The following is a 21420-nucleotide window of genomic DNA, read 5'->3' as shown; positions in this document are numbered from 1 at the left end:
TGTTACCAGTCATGGAATCATTTTAAAAAACATATTTCTAATAATTATCATTTGATCATCAAAAATTAGTCCATCTTTGAAGAAAACTAGAAATTTTGTGGAGGGAAGAAAGAAGGTATTCTAAACATGAAATATACAAAGTTATGAAAATAGAAGATGAAATGCCATGTATGATAAATAGCAATAAGACCAGTATGGAGTAAGAAGGGAACACTTATATAAGTCTAGAAAAGTGAATAGAAACCCAATTTTGCAGATCTTAAGAAAGTTTTGTTTTTGATCCTAAAGGATTTATTGATCAGGAGAGTGACATAATCAGATCCATAATTTAGGAATATCACTTAGGTAGCTTTTTGGAGGATGAATTAGAGAGAGAAGAGATTTGAACCAGTATTTCAGGAATTTAGAATTAGAATTTAGAAATTAGGAATCCATTACAATAGGCCAAGTTATGGGTGACCTAAGGTTATAGCCATTTGAGAGATACACAAAGAGACAGATTGAGAGATTCTGCACAGATAGATATTACATAACTTGGCAACTTGTTGCATGTCTTTGGGTGAAGGAAAGTGAAGAAATGAATGATAGCTTTGAGGCTGCAAACATTTTGTAACTGAAAGGAGTTTTCTTGAAAAATGTAGGGAAGCTCAAAGGTGTGGTGGGTTTAGGAGGGAAGGGCATGATAATTGGCTTTATTTTTTGGTTTGGTTTGGTTTGACATGTCAAGTTTCAGATGCTGATGGAATAAAAGTCTAGTGTATTTGTCCATTGCATATTTGGTTATGTGGAACTGGAGTTTGAGAGAGAAAAAAAAGCTAGATTTAATTAGGTAGTCATCTGTACAGAGATGGTATGTGAAGACAGACAGATGGAGGGAATTGGGGGAAAGGACCTTGGGAAATAGGCATAGTTAAATGCATATATTACTGGCATTAGTGGTAGAAGGTTGAATAGCTTTTCACAAAGACAGTAAGCAAGATTCTTGATCTTTCTGGGCCTCAGTTTTCTCATACAGAAATAAAGGTGAGGATTGAGGGGGCAGGAATAATAGACTAGATCATCTCTGATTTTCTTCGTCTAAAATTCCATGATCCTTTTCCTTGATATATAACAAAGGAGAAGGCCATCTGATAAATAGTTTAGCTCCAGCAAAGTATGACATATTGTTTAAGTTAAGCAGATATGTCCAAGAGCTGTGGCAAAAAAGAGTGATATAATATATAGCTTAATAGTTGGAGAGGGCACCTTGAACACCCTTATGGAATAACTCCAGTACCTATCTGCAGGGGAAAGCTTTCTTCAGCTGACAGCTTGAATGGCATTTGACTATCACTGAAATGAAAGGTATAAAAGGAGAGAAAAAAATACTGAAAATAATGATGCAGAGGTTTTGAGATCCTATGAAGCTCAAGTAGGCAGGGAACAGACCACATTCTTAGTGCTGGTTGAGGAGCTTTTAAAAAAAAATTGCATTCTAAATTTTGGTTACTGTATTTATACAAAAATGAAGGTATTTTACCCAGTACTCTTAAAAATTATACTAGGGGATAGTAGGAATTAGCATTTTTGCATGTAACCAAGATTTCATTTGCAGAAGGCTTTATTAAACAAATGAAAAAATCTACTGATCCTGCTCCAAGTACAAGTAAGGAATGGTTTATTTTAGTCTTGTGTTATTATAATTCTGCTGAAGGTCAACACTATTCAGAAGTAAAGAACTAAGAGTATGTGTGTCTCTAAATACTGTGCATAGAACTGAATTTGTGGTTATCATAGATATCCTTTCCCCAGAATACATTAAATAGAATAAGAGTGGTACATCAGTCAATAAGCATTTATCCAGCTCTTCTAAAATGCTGGACTGCAGGTTAGAAAATCTGGGTTCAGGTCTCCCTTTATATGCATACTAGCTTTTTGACAATGTGAGTTACTTAAACTTTGGAAGTCTCTTCATGTATAAAATATGAATAATAATGTATGAAGTACCTAAAAAAAGGTTTTATATAAGGCTAAAATGAAATTATATATGTAAAATGTTTTGCAAATGTTAAAGCACTGCATAAATGCCCATCCTTGTTGATGTTGTCCAAAACAACAGAAAACCAAAATAATAAAAAAAACTTATTCACATTCAAACTTCAGATTCTAGATTGTAGGTTGAATAAGATTAAATTTTAGTATATATTAAGTCACAGCATGTATAATATTTTGAAAATATAAATGAGTATTTCTTGGAGTCTCATGACAATTTCTAGTTACAAGCTTGCAAAAAAAAATTAGGAATTGAAAATTTGACCCTGGCCTAATAACCTCAGAAAGAACCAAGACCATAAACCTCCTATTCCATCACCTCCTATGGCCAGCAGTCCAATTTGGAAACTGTTGAGCAGTAAGTACCACCTGTTTCATTTTCTTCTAACTGCTAGAAGAAAATTCTAGATAAATTAGGTCTAAACTCTGAAATTGGCACTCATTTTTCTTAAGAACAGAGGTGAGTGCTTTGTTTCAGCAAATATGACAGAACATTTATTTAGATATGAGCTAATCTAACCAAACTATTGCCATTCATTATACGGAAAAAAAATATTTTTGAATGATAAGATAAATAGCATAACACCATGAATGGAAGGTTGGCTCTAGAGTCATGAAGACTTGAGTTCAAGTTCTGATTCTGATGCATGCTAGATATAAATCTGTAAAGTACAGAAGAGCTGTCCATCTGCAATAATGGAGAGAGTGTCTCAATTCTGGGAGTGGTAAAGGTAAAGGTTCAAATCATTCCCCTCTTCACTTCCCCCTCAAAAAAGTAAAATGTGGCAAATTTGAACTGCATATTCCTTTTTAGAACACCTAATAAAATAGAAAATAAATTATTTTCTTCAATAAAATACGTTCAGTAAAATAGAGGAAAAAAAGCATATGTGTCAAAGATAGCAGAATTTGGATTTTTGGAAAGTAAACTGTCTTTCTCTCTGTGTATCTTTCTGTCTCTGACTTTCTGTCTCTCTGTCTCCATGTGTCTTTGTCTCTGTCTTGATTGTCTATCCCTCTCTGTGTGGGCATGTTTCTTTGTCTCTCCTCTTTATCTCTGTGTCTCTGTCTCTCTGTGTCTGTCTGTTTTCTGTCTCTGTCTCTGTCTTTCTCTCATTTTTCTAAAGTAATTTTGTTTTAGTATAAAAACATCTCTGAATGTTCAACAGAGATATAGGAAATATCAAGACTATTTTAGACTAAGCATATTTTCATGCTTGTATGACTACATAGACAAGATATTCCAAAAGACTTAGAATAGTTTGAAACTATCAATGTTTAAAACTGCAAGATGATGTTTGTATAGACTTAGGTGCATATACATATATGAATATACATATAGGTTTATATGACAACCTATAATAAAGAGGGGAAAGTACTAATCTCATTTACTCTGCTCTGTGTATGTACACACACACATACACATATGTTTAAAAACAAGCTATTTTAAAGGATAAGTATTAAAGCTAATGGTTTAAGTTTAGCACAAACTCCACCTACTGTCATGGAAGGTTCACAGTCATCTGCTCTCATATTACAGCTCCATAGCTATTTATAGAATTTGGGGGCAACAAGTTTTTTAACTAGTAGGCCCACTGGCCAGCCCTTAACAGTTTCTCCACCCAAAGCAAACACATATAGAACCCTTCCCATCCCACCTCCACAACAAACTCTCCTGAGGCTCCAACCCCCCCCTCCACAATCACAGACAACATACATCACCCTGTGCACCCCATTCTGAAAATGGCAGGGGCCTCCCATAGGTTGGACATCAATTTAGTGCACCTGTCAAATTCAAGATTTCCCTACAATTGTGTTAGAAAATGGTTACAGTACCTTCTGCTGTGATTTCAGTCATGGTGGCAGGGGTGAGTGTTAGTCAGTTTAAGAAGGTGCTGTTAAGATGGCAGTCTGGAGAATGCTTCAGGGTCCTGGAGCTGGCCCAGCCAGAGGTTACACTGTTCACTTGTGGGGGGCCCCTGTTTTTTCCTTGCTGTTCTAGCTGCTTCTTGGGGCTTCGCTGAACTTTGGGTGTCTTCTGCACAGTTCTCCCCCCGGAAACAACCTGAGCCCTCTTCCAGGCGGCGACTTCAACTCATGCAAAAAGTATCAGCTTCGAACAAAAATAGCCCTGCCTGCCTCCCTCGGACTCTTCAGCAGATCTTTTTTGGCACTGCTGAGACCCCCCCCCACACACACATACACACACACACACACACACACACGCACAAGCACACACACCAGCTCTCCAGTGCCAAAGGGGGACAACAAAGCCGAGAAAGAGAAAGATCACACACAGATGCACACGTGCTCATACACAGGCAAAATAACTAGGAAAAAGCAGTCAAACCCCCACAGCAATCCCAGGATAATTACAGATCTTTGGGGTCTGTGACATAGAAAACAAAATGTGTTTGAGAGTAACCTTATCCACAGGAGCTCAGGTTTATTCTTAGTGCACTCAATGCTGAGTACATTCTTCCTTTCCTTATTTGGGCTGGGGAGGGTCCCTTGCTGTCTACCAGAGCCAAAGGGGAGGACAGAGTTAGGTAATTCTCTCCAATTTGAGTCCCTGTCTGTCCCAGCTCCCCTTGGTGACTTTACTCATTTATGTAAGGTCACATTTGCCAGTACAGCTACTAAAACCTGTAGCTTCCTCCTCAAGTTAATAGTTTCACATGGGAGTTAAGTAGCTGTTAAATGTGGAAAGAAAATAATAATAATAAAAACCCACATCTTTTGGATTTACTGGACAATATTAAGTAAATCCATGCATTCTAAGTATTTACATAAAAAATAAATAAATGAAACTACTTTGCAGAAAACTTAAATCGCTTGCAGCCATCTTGGCAGAGGGAAGGTGAAAAGAAGGCTATGTTTACAAGTAATTTTCAAACTTCATATTATATAGTAATTTCAACTTTCTTCTCTCTAACCCTCCTCTTCCAAGATGATCAGGATTGTGAATAATTAGCTAAATTAACTGATTAAATTTCACCTTCCCACCAAGGTTAAGGTGATAATGAGCAGAGAAATGTTTTAATGATTGAGAGTACCTATATGTGATTTTCATCCTCTTAATAAAACCAACTTTAAATTAACTAACCTTTTTTATTTTCAATCTGTTGGCTTATATTCCTTTTTTTCCTATAATGTGCATACTTGCTAGCTGTGTTCTAGTCTCTACATTATGGAAACCTTGAGTGGGATTCACATTATTATTGCTTGCAGATAATGGTGAGTGCCACCATTTGGTTCACCAGTCAGAGCATTATGAAGGTAAATACAAGCCAGGAGGCTTGAAATGGTCAGCCTTTGATATTAGAATAATTAGGCCCTTCCCACTTTATATCCCCAAGGCCCTTTTCATTCAATTCCACGCAAGCATTTTTAATTTTTGAAGGAAATAGGACTTAATATTTAAATTCATCACATATTTTAAAAGCTTGTCAGTATAGTCACTCATTTAAGCAAGTGAAAATAGAGAAGATAGTCAATTTTTCTCAGACCTGAAAATCACATGATATTGATTTAGGCCTGGAAGTCTCCTTAGAGGTAAAGAGAAAAAATAAGCATTTATGTAGTATGTACTTTTACAATGTCCAGGCTAGCTCTCTGGAGGGCCTCAGGATCAGTCAGAGTCCTTGATCTTTCTTTAGGAGAAATGAAGGAGACAGGCAAGCTGCCACTTGGCTTTTCAAAGATAGAACCTGGACTCTGGAGTCTGGAGCCTTGAGCCTTCCCTCCTGAGCGCTGCTGGTAGAGAGACTCGAGAGACTCTGACCCTTTCCTTCAGCTTTCTAAGCCTTCCCACCAGAATACCTCATCACAACACATTCAACAAGCCCCAATAGTCTGGAGAGCCATCACATCACCATATCATCTAAGTATCTCACTTGAGTAGGTATTTAGCCTTGAACACTCTGCTGTCTTAGATTCAAGTACACTGTGTCACTTGCCTGCCTTCCCACTAGCTAGTCAAAACTAATGCCAAGCTTTCCCTGTGCACCAAGCATCACCACCTCCATCCCTCAAAGAAAAAGAAAAAGACCTCATGTTATTTTTAATTTTAAGTTTGCTCTAGAGCACTGATCAAGAAAGTTTTAAGTCCTACATCTGAGGAAAATTAGGTGAGTGACCTCTAGAAAACAAAAAAAAAAAATCATTTTTTAATCAATCAATAACTATTCATTAGACACTTACTATGAACATAGAATTATGGTTGTCTCTGGGAATATAAAGATACAAACCAAATAGCCTTGGATATTATTATATTATATCATTAGTAGAAGGGACTTCCGTTTGGTACTACCAAAGAATAATGTCAGCATGTTGCTTTGTTAGTTTTCCTCTTCTCAAACTCATTCATAAGGTATTGTGAGAAAAGAAAGATAAAGGAAAAAAAAAACATTCATTGCTGCTGTTTTGTTGTTTCAATTGTGTCTGCTCTTCTTGACCTCATTTGAGTTTTTCTTTGTAGATACTGGAAAGGCTTGCCATTTCATTCTTCAAACAAGAAAATCTTAGTTGGTTTAAAAAAGAAAGAAAACCAACTAGATGCTGGATTTAAACATTATTTTCTTAGTCTTGCAAAAGAGCTTATGAATATATTTCTTTCCTTGAGAATATAATGGATTTCTCATTTTGAAAATTTTCAGGTTTTGGCAAATTACAATTTTGATGGTAAATTGGGTCACTTGATATCTTAAAAAAAAACTGATTGTCTTTTCAATAAAAATATCAATCAGTCAGCAAGCAAGCATTTATTAAGCATATCAGTAGATGTAAATAATGTTCTTGTCCTGGAAACTCAAATAATGTATATATGATCCCATGGAATAAACTGCTAATGAGATGCTCATTAAATCTTAAACCTTTAGGGTCCATTTCTGAGTTGTCTTAAGAACCAGTGTTTTGAGGTCATTAAGCAGAGAATAGATAGTCTTTTATCTTTTATATGTCTGTGTGTGGTCTTTTCCAACTCTGAACTTTTAGTAATTTTAAAATAGTATCCTGGAAGACTTAAATAAGGAGTCAGGAGATCTGATTTCATTTCATAGCTCTTCAGCATTATTATGTATGTGATCATGGCCAAGCCATTTTCTTCTCTAAGGCTGCTTCTTCATCTGTAAATTAGGAATGATAATATTTATATTACCTGCTTCAGAGAATACCTGTGAAGTATGCTTTTAAAATACTGTGTAATTGAAAATCATAATTCAGTCTAAAAGATGAACAATTTTCTTCTCAATATCTTTTCAATGAATCCACTCATCTTTCCAATCAATCCACTAAACAGCATTTATTATGCCTCTACCATGTGTGGAAGCGTACTAGTTACCAGAAAAAGAAAAGAAAGAAGGAAGATAAAGAAAAAGAAAGAGAAAGAAAGAAATAAAGAAAAAGAGAAACAGATAAAGAAAGAGAAGAAAAGAGAAAAAAAAGAAAGAAAAAAGGTAAGAAGCAGAAAGAAGAAAGGAAGGAAGGAAGGAAGGAAGGAAGGAAGGAAGGAAGGAAGGAAGGAAGGAAGGAAGGAAGGAAGGAAGGAAGGAAGGAAGGAAGGGAGGGAGGGAGGGAAGGAGGGAAGGGAGGAAGGGAGGGAGAATGGGAGGTAGAGAGGGAGAAAAGTAACTTACTTTGTGCAAAGCATGGAGATACAAAAGAAAAGAGATGAAAAAAAAGACAGTTCCTATTCACAAAGCTCACATTCTAATGAGCATTCTTACCTTTGGAAAGCTTCAGTTTTAAATCAAATGTAAGAGCTCCATGATACTTAGGTACAATGAAAATTAGTACCAACAAAGATATCTTTGCTTTTTCAAAATGCAAAATGCATGAAATAAAAAAAATTTTATGATTGACCTTTGTCTTTATGGGTCTAGAACTGAATTTATGTCTATAACATCTTATTTAATTGTTTAAATAATGTTATTTTTCTGATCTGATTATATCTCCAATTCAACTTTTATGAATAATTTATTCTGTTCAAATCACTAGACTAGAAATTGGAGGGGAGTAGATATAAACATAAATAAGCCATAACCCATACCTTCAAGAATCTTAAAGTCTAGTAGGGGTCATAAAACATGTATACAGATCAACTCAATGCAAATTAAAATATGCATAATACTACAAAAATTACTTTTGGGAGTACTTTGAGAATAGCTCCTGAGGGAAGCATCATTTCCAACTGGAGAAACCAGAGAAGTGTTTAAAAAGAGAGGAAGATAAAAAATACTGCTTTATAACTAGTTTCACTATTGAATTGCCTTAGTATGAAACTTTTTTATTGAGAGTAAATTCTGACTCCTACCCAATTTGCCTTTCATCCTTTGTCATTCCAAAAGAAGCAGTGAAGAGATTCCCCAGTTTTTCTAGTTTTTTTAAATTAATATATTTTATTTTTCCCAGCTTTTGGCAATTTTGTCATTTTTCTACAAGATCTGAAGATCCAAATTTGTCCCCTCTATCCCTTTGTCTCTCTTTTCCCCTCCCCTCTTCCTAAATTGGTGGACAAATTGATGTAGAATATCCATCTGCTATCATGTTCAACATTTCTAAATCAGTCAAGTTGAGAAAGAAGAAAGAGATCAAAAAGAAAAAAAAAAAACACAAAAAGGAATAAAGTGAAAAAAAGTGTGTTTCCAATCTGCATTCAAAGTCCATCCCAGTTCTTATCTAGAGGTAGATAATATTTTCTTTCATGAATCCTTTGTACTAGCCTTGGATCACTAGGTTTCTCTGAGAAGAGCTAAGTTGCTCATGAAGTAATTGATCATCACATAATTGATAATCACACAGTGCTGTGTACAATGTTTCTCTGGTTTTGCTCTTTGCATCAGTTCATACAAGTCTTTCCAGGTTTTTCTGAACTCTACCTATTCAAAATTTCTTATTGTGCACCAATATTTCATAACATTCATATGTCATCTTTTTGTCATTTCCCAAATGATGGGCACCCCTCAATTTCCAATTGTTTGCCATCATAAAATAAGCTGCTATAAATAGTTTTGCATATGTATAAGGTCCTTTCCCATATTAAATGATCTCTTTGGGATATAGACATAAAATTGTCATAACATGTATATAAATGACTTCATAAATAGTAGATTTACTTGGAGTTGCAAATGTCCCTGAACTACCCATCCTTTTTTGTCAAACTTTTTTTACATTAATTTCCTTGACAGGAAACGGCATATTCTAGCAAAACAGAACTGGTTTCTACCTTCCTAGCATCCTTCTGTCAGGGAATCTTCATTCAAAGTATTTCCTATACCTTCCCCTTTCTCCATAAATACTTTAAATACCGTATGTGCTATGTGTGTCGTAGCTAATAGAGAACTGACTTAAGTGTCAGAAAGACCTGATTTAAGTTCTTTTTCTGACATGTCGTCACTATGTGATCATAGGCAAGTCACTTAAACTCTACATGCTAAAGATAATTTTATAAGAATTTAAGTTGCAGGAAGCATAATGATCTCCATCAAGTAGAGGCAATTTCCTTATCTACCTTTTGTCTTTGATTAATGAAATCAAAAATCTTGCTCCTCTCCACATATGTAATCCCATACCCATACCTATACCTATACCTATACCTATACATATATGATTTCACATACACATAAGCATACAGATTTATAAAACTAATTGCAGAATAAAAAATCTTAGTTTTAGGTAGTGGCCTCAGGGAATAGGAATGAAAATAATTGAATATAGTAAAGAATATAGTGAAATACAGCATAATGATAAACAGATTACAAATAAATTTGAGTGATTTCCAAATGTGTTTGGATAAACTACTTTGTCTGAGTCCTAAAAGGAGATTTGGCACAATGTCGATGTTCTGATTTTAAAGTCCATTTGCTTTTATTTATTTATTTTGTTGCTATCGTTTTTTTTTTGTTTGTTTGTTTGTTTTTTCCTCAAGCAGAAGAAAAAGATGAGAAGCCAAATAGAATGATTTCAAGAAGATTGAGAGAGTCACCACTTAAGAACCTTCTTTAATCAAGAGCCAACAAAATGCAACATTGGGAAAGGCATCTCATTTGAAGCGGCTTACTGAAGGGAATCTAAGGATTATAATTGTTGTACATTTAGTCTTGTAGTCTATTTAAAACTAAGAAAAAGCAATATTCATTTGGGCAAAGTAACTGGGAAAAAGAAGTGTTGTTTCATTTGATCATTGTAGCTAACAAATATAAAAGAAAATCTTGTTTCCTTTCAAAAAGTCAAAAAAAGCATTTAAGGACAGGCTTTGTAATATTTATATATACTTCACTCTGAAACCATACTTACATTTTACAATTACTTTATCTAAATTAATATTGCATAACACCAATTTTTCTTGGTTTGCCAGGCTAAATGTATAACAACTATCATCCATGTATTTCTCCTAAGCATATCTTTATTTCAAATGCTATTTTCAATATCTATTGTGTTGTCTATTAATTAACATAAAATTTACTCTTATATTCTCTGCAAGCTTCTATATGTGGTGTTTAAATTACTCTGGCATAAGAAAAACCCAGCTCAATTGACCAATTTAATTTATCATTATATCTTATCTCAGGTATAGTTAACTTTTTCTAATTCATAATTAAAAAAAAAATCTATTTACTGAAAGAACCTAATGACTTCAAAAGGCCTATGCTCATTTCTGTAATCAAGTATATGTCCCTCCCAAAATTTTAGTTCACTGTCTCATCATTTAGAAACTGCATAATTCAAACTTGTTTCAAATGACAGAGGGCATTCCATTGCAATTAAAAACTCTCCTCTCCCTAACACTGACACATAAATAGCTTAGTGTCCAATATCACTCATCTTTCTTCATGGGTATTTGACACTGTCAAAAAAAGTCTTTCAGAAAATTGTCTGCGTCAATCTAATCTTCAGTGAAAGAAGGTGCTAAATGTCCTTTCCTCTCTTTAAGGTCTTCAGTGTAGGGTTCTGGAATCTGGTTTCTGCTGTTATCTTGCTTTCTTTATCTAGGCCTATAATTTAATGGGCCTTAGATTATACTGTGAAAGTCTTAATTTTAATGGTTATGTCTATGTAATCAATCAATACTCATTTGTTAAAACTCTTTATGTGCCAGGTAGTCATTGCATTAAAGCATTAGGGGTTAAAAAAAAAAGGAAAAGTTATTACCCTCAATTTCATAGTATAATAAGTAGGGCAACAAGCAAACATATATACAAACTTGCTATGTATAAGAAAGATAGGAAATAAATGAAAGAGGCAAGTCACTAGAATCAAGAGGAATTGGGAAATTAATTTTTGGTAGAAAATGAGATTTAAGTTGAGAATTGAAGCAAACCAAGAAAGCCAGGAAGCAGAGACTAGAGGGGAAGAAAGGAGTCCATACATTAGGGATTTCCAGAGAAAATGGTTGGAACCTAGTAGATGCTACTTTTACTACTCCCCAAGTACTAGTATATATGTCTTTTACATTTGTATGTTTTTCTTTTCGTTTCGTTTCTTTCTTTTTTTTTGTCTTTATTGTTGTTTGGAATATTGTGCATCTTGGTGGCAATTTATGGATTTATGGTTTGGGTTTTGTTTCTCTTCTTTATAAAATGCAATATAGCAATTGAAAAGATCTAAAATGAACAACTTATGGGAGGTCATTTTTCTCTTGCAAAGCAGAGACTCCTTCCTTTTTTTTTTTTTTTCATTGCTTACCAAGCTGCCTTCTATATTTATGACATTTTGCATCAGTAACTGCACAATCTGTTGAAGCTGGTTAGTGTTCCTGATTGCTGATTAGAATCATTAACTTCTTCTTGAGGATCTCCAACAATATGGAAGTCATTTTATATTTTTTACATTTCTAGTCCCCTACTCTTTCCAGCCTTTAATATTTAGGATTTGGATTAAACTTAACTCTTTATCCTGGCACCTTAGATAGCTTACAAAACGGCAACAACAAACTTTACCTGAAGGATCAAAAAGGTCCCAGAAAGAATGAAATCTCTTTTAGGAAATGACGATGTATATATAGGTGGTTGCACTTTCTACAAACAATTTAAGGGTGTATAACTATACAGAACAACAACAGCAAAAAGTCTGTACACAGTGTAGTGGTTAGGAAGATGTCCTGGGAGCAAGAAAGACCTAGATTCAAGTTTTTCCTCTGATTGGCTATATGGCCTTGAGCAAAGTTAATTAATCTACTCTTAATTGTAGCTTTCTTGGGCTGGGAAGGGAAAAGAAAATAAAGTAAAAAGAGAACAAAAGAAAACCTACAAGCAAACAAAGAAAAGCTAGATGGTAAACAATATGAAGTATTTATTATGTAGTTCTTAAAATGGAAATGTATTGCTTCATATTGAATCTTCCCTTATGTTCTGCTGTATATATGGCAATATGCTTTCCTTCTTTTTATTTTATAATTAAGTTTCAAATAATAATAATACTCAAAATATAGATTAATCTTTTGCCCATATATAAGAAGTAAGCATTTCAACCTTATTGAGTCCCTTATAATCCATTATTGATGATTATATTTCTCCTAAATGTTATACATTGAATTCTCCCTTAAGCTCTGCTGTTTTTTTCACAAATACCTGCAAGTCTTTCAATTTACCCAATTTTTTTCATTCAAGATTATACTTTACTGTGCTGGATAAATTACCATTGTTCATAATCTCAGCTCTTTTTCGCTGAAGAAGATGGTACTGCAAGACTTTTGGCCCTTTAACATAGTAGATAGTAGGTTTTGGTAATAGCTATTGTAGCTCCACAATATTTAATTTTTTTTGTTCCTTCCAATATTTTTTCCTTAACCTGGGAGCACTGAAACTGGAAAATGATATTCCTGTAACTTTTCCTCCTGGGATCTCTTTCAGATAGTAATCAGTGTTGTTGTTGTTTTTTTCCTATTTCTTCTTTGCTCTTTTATTCCAGAGCTTCAGGGTAATTTTTCTTGATAATTTCTTGTAACGTTATGTCAAGGTTATTTTTAATCATAACATTCAAGAAATCTCCTTAATCTGTTCTTCACATTAGCTGTTTTTCTGATGAAAAGTTTCATATTCTTTTCTATTTTTTCATTTTTCTGAATTTGCTTTATTCTTTCCCTGCATTTTAGAACATCACTAACATCTTTGCCCAATTCCAGTTTTCAAGGCATTATTTTCTTCCTTATGTTTTAGAATCTTTATTTCAAGTTGGTTGACTTTATTTTCATAATTTTCTTGGATTTTCTTATTTTTCTTCTGATTTCTCTTTAATCTTCCTTATGTGCTTTTAAAGTACTTTTTGTTTTATAAGAAATTGTTTTGTAATTGGGATCATTTTATAGTTCTCCTTGAAAGAGTAGTGTTAACTGATGGGAAGTGAAATGATCATAACCAGGAGATTATGGTACACAGCAACATCAATATTATACAACAATCAATTCTGATGAATATGACTCTTTCAACAATGAGATGATTAAAGCCAGTTCCAATGATCTTGTGATGAAGAGAGCCATCTCCCCTCTCCCCCAGAGGACTGTGGGAACTGAATCTGGATCACAACATAGCATTCTCACTCTTTCTTGATGTTGTTCACTTGCATTTTGTTTCCTTATTCATTTTCTTTCCTTTTTTTATTTGATTTTTCTTGTGCAACAAGATAATTGTATAAATATGTTTACACATATTGGATTTAACATATATTTTAACATAGATAACATATTGGATTGCTTGCCATCTAAGGGAGAGGGTGAGGGGAAGGAGAGGGAAATCTGAAAACAAGGCTATGCAAGGATCAATGTTGAAAAATTATCCATGCATTTGTTTTGAAAATAAAAAGTTTTTTAAAAAAGAAAGACTAGTGTTGGTTTTTTTAAACTCTATTATCTTCCTCTGAATATGAACCCAGATATTTTCTATCTCGAAAGTAGCTAGCTATTTTTTCATTCTCTTTCCTTTGCTTGTTCATTTTAACTTTTTTATTTGTTTTATTTTATTTTTAGCAGCTATTAGTATGATCAAGTTCTAGTCCAGCGATATGGGCAATAAAGCTCCTAACCTCAAGTTCTTTGCATTGTTATTTTCTGAGGTCTTTCCTGAGGTTCAACCTTTAGTCACTCCTAAGGCACAGATAGAGCCGCAAGCCAGACTGTGCCACAAATATTCTTGCTCCCTACAGATGATTGCAAACTATAGTTGTCCTCTCTGCCCTAGAACTAAATTCTGCGACTCTGCTTTCCTGTAAGAGCCCACAGCCAGTAGGGTCTCTGTCCTTCATTACTGCCCTCACCAGGTATATAATAGTTTTTTCTTCCTGCACGCAAAGCCTGGGATTCATCTGGTCATCACAGGTATTTTAGCAACCCAACCCTCTACAGTAGAAGGTCCTCCAGTCTTCTATTCAGATCCCAACACTTTTTGTGAACAGAAAGTTTCTAAGGCTAAAGCTCCCTCCCAACCCCAGTTGCCCCCAGGGTTTGTTGTTTGTTGATTCTTCAGAGTGGGCTGTTTCCACTTTACTCAGGCTTAACCAAGAGGTTCAGTCTTTCCTGGAGTCTGCATTATCTTGGGAGAACAATTACTTCACCCTAACTTTTATTGATTCAGTCACACCCAACTCTTTGTATTTTGAGGTTTTCTTGGCAAAGATACTGGAGTAGTTCAAATTTTCTTCTCTGGTTCATTTTACAGATGAGCAAACTGAAGCAATCTTAACTGATTTACTCAGGGGGGTCACAAAGCCAGTAAGTGTTTGAGGCCAGATTACCTCAGCGTCCATTACCACTTTAAATAAAGGAACTGGAATGTATATTGCAATGTGTTGTCACCACAAGTAGTGAAAATTAGAACTACATTTATTTTTTATCCTAACCTGTTATTTCTTTTTCATTTCTGGGGAGGGAGGTCATATCAATATTGTTCTACAATTTAATAGGCTTGGAGAGTTGAAGTACTGAAGGATTAGATGATTTGCTCAAATAATACCATTTGGGATTTTCATGGAGAAGACCTGGAGTGGCTCATTTTACAGATGAAGAAACTGAGGCAAACAGGGTTATGCAATTTGCCTAGGTTCACATGGCTAGTAGGTGTCAAAGGATAGATTTGAATTCAGAAAGATGAGTTTTATTGATGCCTGGCCTAGCATTCTATCCACTCCAACACCTGGCTGTCCTAAAACAATTTGTAGAAGCATTTAAATACTTGAACTCTTGCTACTCTTATTCCAATATCAGCTCTCTATTCACTTTTCTTTTTTTTTGCTAAGTGTAAATGTTAAATGTCATTTTATCACCAAAAAAAATCTGTTTTCAGAAATGTTTTGTATCCATTATTAATTTGAAGTTATTATCTTCCATTTGCCACATTGGAAGAAAGATGATTACTAATGATGTCACAATCCTTTCAGGCTGAGTTTTGGATTGATGTCCTTTAAATATCTTTTAAATAAAACAAAGTAGTACCAAACATTTTCCTTTAACCAAATAAAAGTGCTTACTCCCCCACTTTTTCTTCCTGCTTATTCTTTCATTTGCTCAGAGCTGTTTTCTATTTCCCCAGCTGTTTGAACATAGCTCCCAGAAAAATCAGTCCAACTAGGACTTGCATTAGAAATAGAAGAACTTGTTTTGTCAACTGATGCATCCCACACAGAAATCATGGGCTCTATGTTTAGAACAGGACTGGGAAACAATGAATGTTACCTGAGTGCAAAGAACAAATCTAAACCCTTGAGAGACACTTACAGAGTAAACAGGTCTCTGCTTCATGTGGAGGTGGAATAAATGCTGTGTTGGGAAGTTTGCTGCCTGAAAAGAGCCCTGTCCTAAAATAGCTCCTCCATTAGACCGCCTGGAATGCAAACCCTTAGAGAATCATTCTTTAAGTGACAGCATTGTTTCCATAAAATCCTTATTAAAAATATGAGCATCTCCTCGTCAGTATTACCTACATCAAGAGAGAGTAGGAGAGCTCAGGGCCTGGCACATTGTAGTAGTGTGATTGATTGAAGGGAAGTTATAGGAGGTTGCAGAAAGTGAATTGACTTCCATGTCCAATTTTGTCAAACCTTATCTCTACAAATAGGTTCAAATCATAGTTTTAGATGTGAAGGTGTCTCATTGACTATCTTGCAGTGGTTCTCAAACTTTTTAAATAGGGGGTAGTTCACTGTCCCTCAGACTGTTGGAGGTTTGGACTATAGTAAAACAAAAACTCACACTGTCTCCACCCCTCATCCCATTTGCTGTAACCAGGTGGGCCGCATAAATGTCCTCAGCCAACCGCATCTGGCCCGAGAGCTGTAGTTTAAGAACCCCTGTGTCTAAACCAATTTCCACACTTTATAAATGAGGAAATTAAATGCTTAATAAGTGTCAGACAGAAAATGAATATCGTATATAACTTATATTGTTTACCATCTAAGTGAAGTCAGGAAGAATTCAAATCCAGCCTCAGACACTTAATATTTCCTAGCTGTGTGACTCTGGACAAGTAACTTAACCCCAACTGCCTCCGCAAAAAATTAAAAAAAAAAAATGTTAAATTTTTTTTGCATATAATTGGAAAAAATAACATACTATTTTAAAAAACAAAGAATTTGAATACAGGACTTTTCATTTAGTCCTTCCTTCAAGGACCCGGTAACATAATAAACACTAAAATACTTGGCAATGTTAAAGAGATAATATAATAAATCCTTAATCACTGAAGCATCAAAGTCATAGTATATAGCTCATTGGACCTTGTGTCAAGAAGACTTGCTTGCAAATCTTTCCTTAAACACTAGCTGTGTAACTCTAAACATTTACTTGCCATTTTACTTATTTGTAAAAAGGGAGATAATAACAGTAATTATTTTTTCAACATTGTTGTGAGGATCAATCTTTAAAAAAAAATAAATCCTAGTTGTCATTATTTTTATTATCACTAATTAATCACTTTTCCATGAGATTATGGTCCCAATGGTCCTCTGATTATATTTGTGTACTCTATAACCAATGCTCTTGCCTGGTGTTTGTGCTAATCGCAAAGCTGGTTCTTTGCCTTTGGCCAATCAACATAAAGTATTTTGTGGGTTCTAAAAAAAATCAGCAATTACTTTAGCTAGTCAAATGAGTAGCAAATATATTTTTGTTTCTGCTTTGAAAATTGCGTGGACTCTAGGCACATTTGATTTCATCACTGATTACATCTTGATTCTGCTGGATTAATCTAGTAGCATCATCATCATCTCATCTTTAAGTAGAAAGACTAAAAACATGTGTGAGGCAAAAAAGAAAAAACAACACATATCTCTATCATCTAAAAGTGTTTCTGTAGTGCTATCAATTCAGTATATACACAGTCATAAATGACTATTAAAATGCATTGGGTATGGTATAGTGAAAAGAACTCTGTATTGGTATCAGTGGACATGGGTTTCAATCTGGCATCAACTATGTATTACTAATAATGCCACTTTGGATGAGATACTAAACCATCCTAGACTTCCATTTATTGGCCTTCTAAACTAGGACATACCAAGTTCTAAATCCTTTGATTCTTAGAGAAAACATCTTTATCTCAGTCATCTACATTAAGGAAAATAATTTTGCCAGTATCTTACCCTAGAGAGGACCACATCTGAGTTGTCGTGGATAAAGGTATGGATTTGGAATAAGGAAGATGACATGTGAATTCTGATTAATGACACACATGAGTAGTTAAGTACCATGCCTGGGTGAAGGGGCAGGTCAATTCTCTAAGAGCCTCTACAGCAGTGAATCATAACATCTGAAGGACACAAGTGTTGCTTGTGGACCGGGAATGAAATAAATTGGAGGCATAGGGGAGAGGAGAGAGGTCAAACAAAGCAACTGCCTCTCAGTGGAGAGGTCAGAGAATAGTAACTGTCTCTCAGTCTCATTGTATCATCATCATCCTCTCATATGAAGAGATCCATTCTACAGGTCTGAGTTAGACTTCCAGCAGCTACTGGGAGGTGGCTGAATGACCTTTCACAACAGTATGATTTTATAAAATCATTTAACCCATCAAAGTTTGAGCTTTCTGATCTGTAAAATGGAGATAATGCCTCCTCACAGGATTGATGTAAGGATTAATGATAAAATATATAAAAATGTATGTTGTAAACTAAAGTTCTACAGGTGTTAAAATTAATAGTAATAATAATTTGTGTATTGTTTTCATGAATCTGTTTTGCTGCATATCAGTTTGTTTTCTCATCTTCCTCTGAATTCTTCATATTTATTGCTGTTTTTTTTTAAGAACAATGTATTCCATCACACTGTTAATCATAAATTGTTAAGACATTCCCTCAAATACTCAGTGTAACTTTATAGTTTTTTTTACTACTATACAGTGTTGATGAATGTTTTAATATATATCAAAAGAAATTAATATTTTAAAATTATATAAGTAAGCCATTATTAAATTGATATCCAGGCTTTTCTTTTTTATTTCCTTATTTAAAGATCAGCCCCTGTAAGTCAATCAACCAATCTCTGAAGAACAAGGCTGACAGATGAGATTGGCCTAATCTTTAGCTTATGTACTCTAATATTATGGGCAGGAAACCATCAAAATAGGAGACCTTACTTCTGTTTAGAGTGTAAACAGAATCTAATTCAGGTGAATTCCGACCCCAAAACATTGAGCCCATGTCCTTGTACTTCTCCATTGGAGTTAAAGGTAACTCATCTCATGAAGGAGAAAAACCAACCAGAGAGGTCTGGGTAGATGTGAATTATTTTGTCCATTTTGTTGGAGGAGGCTGAATCTGATCGAGCCATGTCCTCAGAAGGAGGAACTGAAAACTTTTTGACCTATCTCTTCATTTAAATGCTCAGTCCCTAATTAACTGTTCACCAGTCAGGATTGCTTTTCATATGTCAGGGGTATCCCATTTTCCAAAATCATATGAAGAATCCCATTTTCCCTTCTGGTTACTAAGAGAGACCAATGAGCATAAATGCATTGATTATTAGTCTTGTTAATAGATTGATTATTACTCAAAATTTTATATTTGCCATATGGTATTTTATATATTATTATTATTATTAGTTAGGTAGTACAGTGAATAGAGTATCAGGCCTGGAGTCAGGAAGACTCATATTGCTGACTTTAAATCTGACTTCAGATACTTACTAGTTGTGTGACCCTAAACAAGTCCCTTAACCTTTTTTGCCTCATTTTCTTCATTTATAAAATGAGCAAAAAAGGAAATGGAAAAATACTTCACTATAGTTGCCAAGAAAACCCCAATTGGAGTCATGAACTCAAAAATGACTGAACAACAACAATATGTTATAAATGTTATTTAAAATGAATATTTCAATTATTTCTTTGGGGCACATGCCAGCAGGATCTTGGGATAAAAGGATATGAGAAATTTAGATACTTTTTTAATGGCTAAAGCATTGGATCTGGATTTAAGAAAATCTGAATTCAAATTCATCCTCAGATTCTTACCAATTTTGTGAACTTTGGTGAGTCACTTAAACTTTTACCTTACGTTCCTCATTTGGAAACTGGGAATAATAAAAATGCTCACCTCACAGGGTTATCATAAAAATCAAATCAAATTAAGTGAGATGATATTTATAAAGTATCTAACACAGTGTCTTATAGATTGTAGTTGTTTTCAGCCATGTTTTAGTCTTTGTGACCTTATTTGAAGATACTGAAATGGTTACCATTTCCTTTTATCACTAATTTTACAAATGAGAAAACTGAGGCAAACAGGATTAAATGATTTCTATAGGGTCACATAGCTAGTTAAAGGTCTGAAGCTTTTCCCAAATCCAGATCCAGCAAATTATCCAATGCACTATTGAGCTTCCCTTGTCTTGTACATAGTCAATGTTTAATAAATGCTTATTCTCATCACTAATTACTCCCGTTTCTATTATTTAAAAATATTTACCACAATAGTGAGACCAAATCATACTTCCAATAGTAGTTAGATAACAGTAGCAGTTGGATATTCATACAGTAACAGTTGGATGAAGCAGAGATGGCTTATTGCCCAATGGACAGTGGAAATGCAATACTGAGATGAGACATACAAGAGAAGCATAATACCCTCATTAGCAGAAATCATCCAGTAGACATCACTTCATTGATGTTTTTAGAGCACATGAGCAGCTCTGTAGCATCAGAGCTGTAAATATATGCCTCTATATTTGTACCCTCAATAGGTGTTCCCAGGTCACATGTCTTCTCTTAATATGTAATCTTTCTCAATGATGATATGGCAAAGTGTGAGAAAATTTATCATAGGTGATATAGATGTAGATAGGAGCATATTTCATTGTCCTTTTACTTGCTTACTTGTTTCATTAAATGTCTTGTTTCTACTTAATGTGTCCTCTGGCTGACTGATAAAAGTAAAGACATATGTGTGAACTCCAGAGTATGTTGAGTGGATAATGGCTCACATAATAACTTAAACTGGGAGAAGGTTTTTTGGGACCCATATTTCTGGAGGTGTTCCAGGTGCTCCACAGGTGTTTAATTGTGGAGTTAAAAACTGCTGAGGAAGTTTCTATTCATTGTTCCAAACTCTGAATTATGGACCAAATAGAACAAGCTTCATTCCTCTTTCTACATTATAGAACTTTAAATATTTTAAGACAGTTCTCTCATATCCTATTTAAGTCTTTTCCAAACTTGACATGATATGTTCTTTCAACCAAACCTCATTTATCACAGTGTCTTTTCTTCTTTCTATTCTCTTCTCCCTTGCATAGAAGAATTGCAATTTGTCAATGTCCTCCCTAAATGTGATGTCCAGATTTTGATTCACATAGAGTTTGCACTTCATTACATTGCAGAGGCAGTATGATATTATAAAGTTCTGGACTGAGTGTCAGGAAAATGTAGGTTCAAATCACAGGCCTAATATGAACTAGCTATGTGAATATAGGCAAGTCATTTAATCTCTCTCACCTTCATCATCTATGAAATAAGATCAATATTCTCCATAGGATCCAGATCTTGTCATGTCCAAGTGAGGAGATGTACACTATTTTGTAAACCCTAAATATCAAATAAAAGCTAGTTATTAGTATCTTTTTTCATATTGATTATTTCTATTATCACTATCTTTTATTTGTGTTGATTATTTGAGCCCAAGTAAAATATTTTTATATTTATCCCTATTTATATATAGCCTTACTGAATTCAATTTCTGAATTCAATTCTTACTGAATTCAATTTTCCTAAACTGCTGAAATATTTAGAGATGTGTTATTGTATTAATTATCCCTCCAAGTTTTTTGTCATCTTCATATCTAATAATCAGGAATTCAATATTTTCATCCTAGGTATCAACTTACTCTGAGTTTGTCTGCAAGGACATCAACATTTAGAATATGCTGACTGTACTCCTACTTATTTATCCAACATAAAGAAGTAAGTTTAGCAC

At 34.5% G+C, this 21420-nt stretch overlaps 1 protein-coding gene across 17 annotated transcripts in view; it reads right to left on the bottom strand.

Annotated features, from left to right (window-relative positions):
* TRDN (triadin) overlaps nt 1–4522 on the bottom strand; it is a 481452-nt gene extending 476930 nt beyond the window's left edge. For all 17 annotated transcript variants that reach the window (XM_074309957.1, XM_074309965.1, XM_074309958.1 and 14 more), the window contains exon 1: nt 3868–4522. In XM_074309957.1, the coding sequence (XP_074166058.1) occupies nt 3868–3889 (22 nt within the window). In that variant the 5' untranslated portion in view covers nt 3890–4522. The remainder of the gene's footprint in view (nt 1–3867) is intronic.
* Nucleotides 4523–21420: the final 16898 nt, after the last annotated feature.

Source organism: Sminthopsis crassicaudata, chromosome 4 (genome assembly GCF_048593235.1).
Source record: "Sminthopsis crassicaudata isolate SCR6 chromosome 4, ASM4859323v1, whole genome shotgun sequence".
Taxonomy (NCBI): Eukaryota; Metazoa; Chordata; class Mammalia; order Dasyuromorphia; family Dasyuridae; genus Sminthopsis; species Sminthopsis crassicaudata.
Note: the sequence above shows the minus strand (reverse complement) of the source record. Positions and strands in the feature narration are given on the sequence as shown.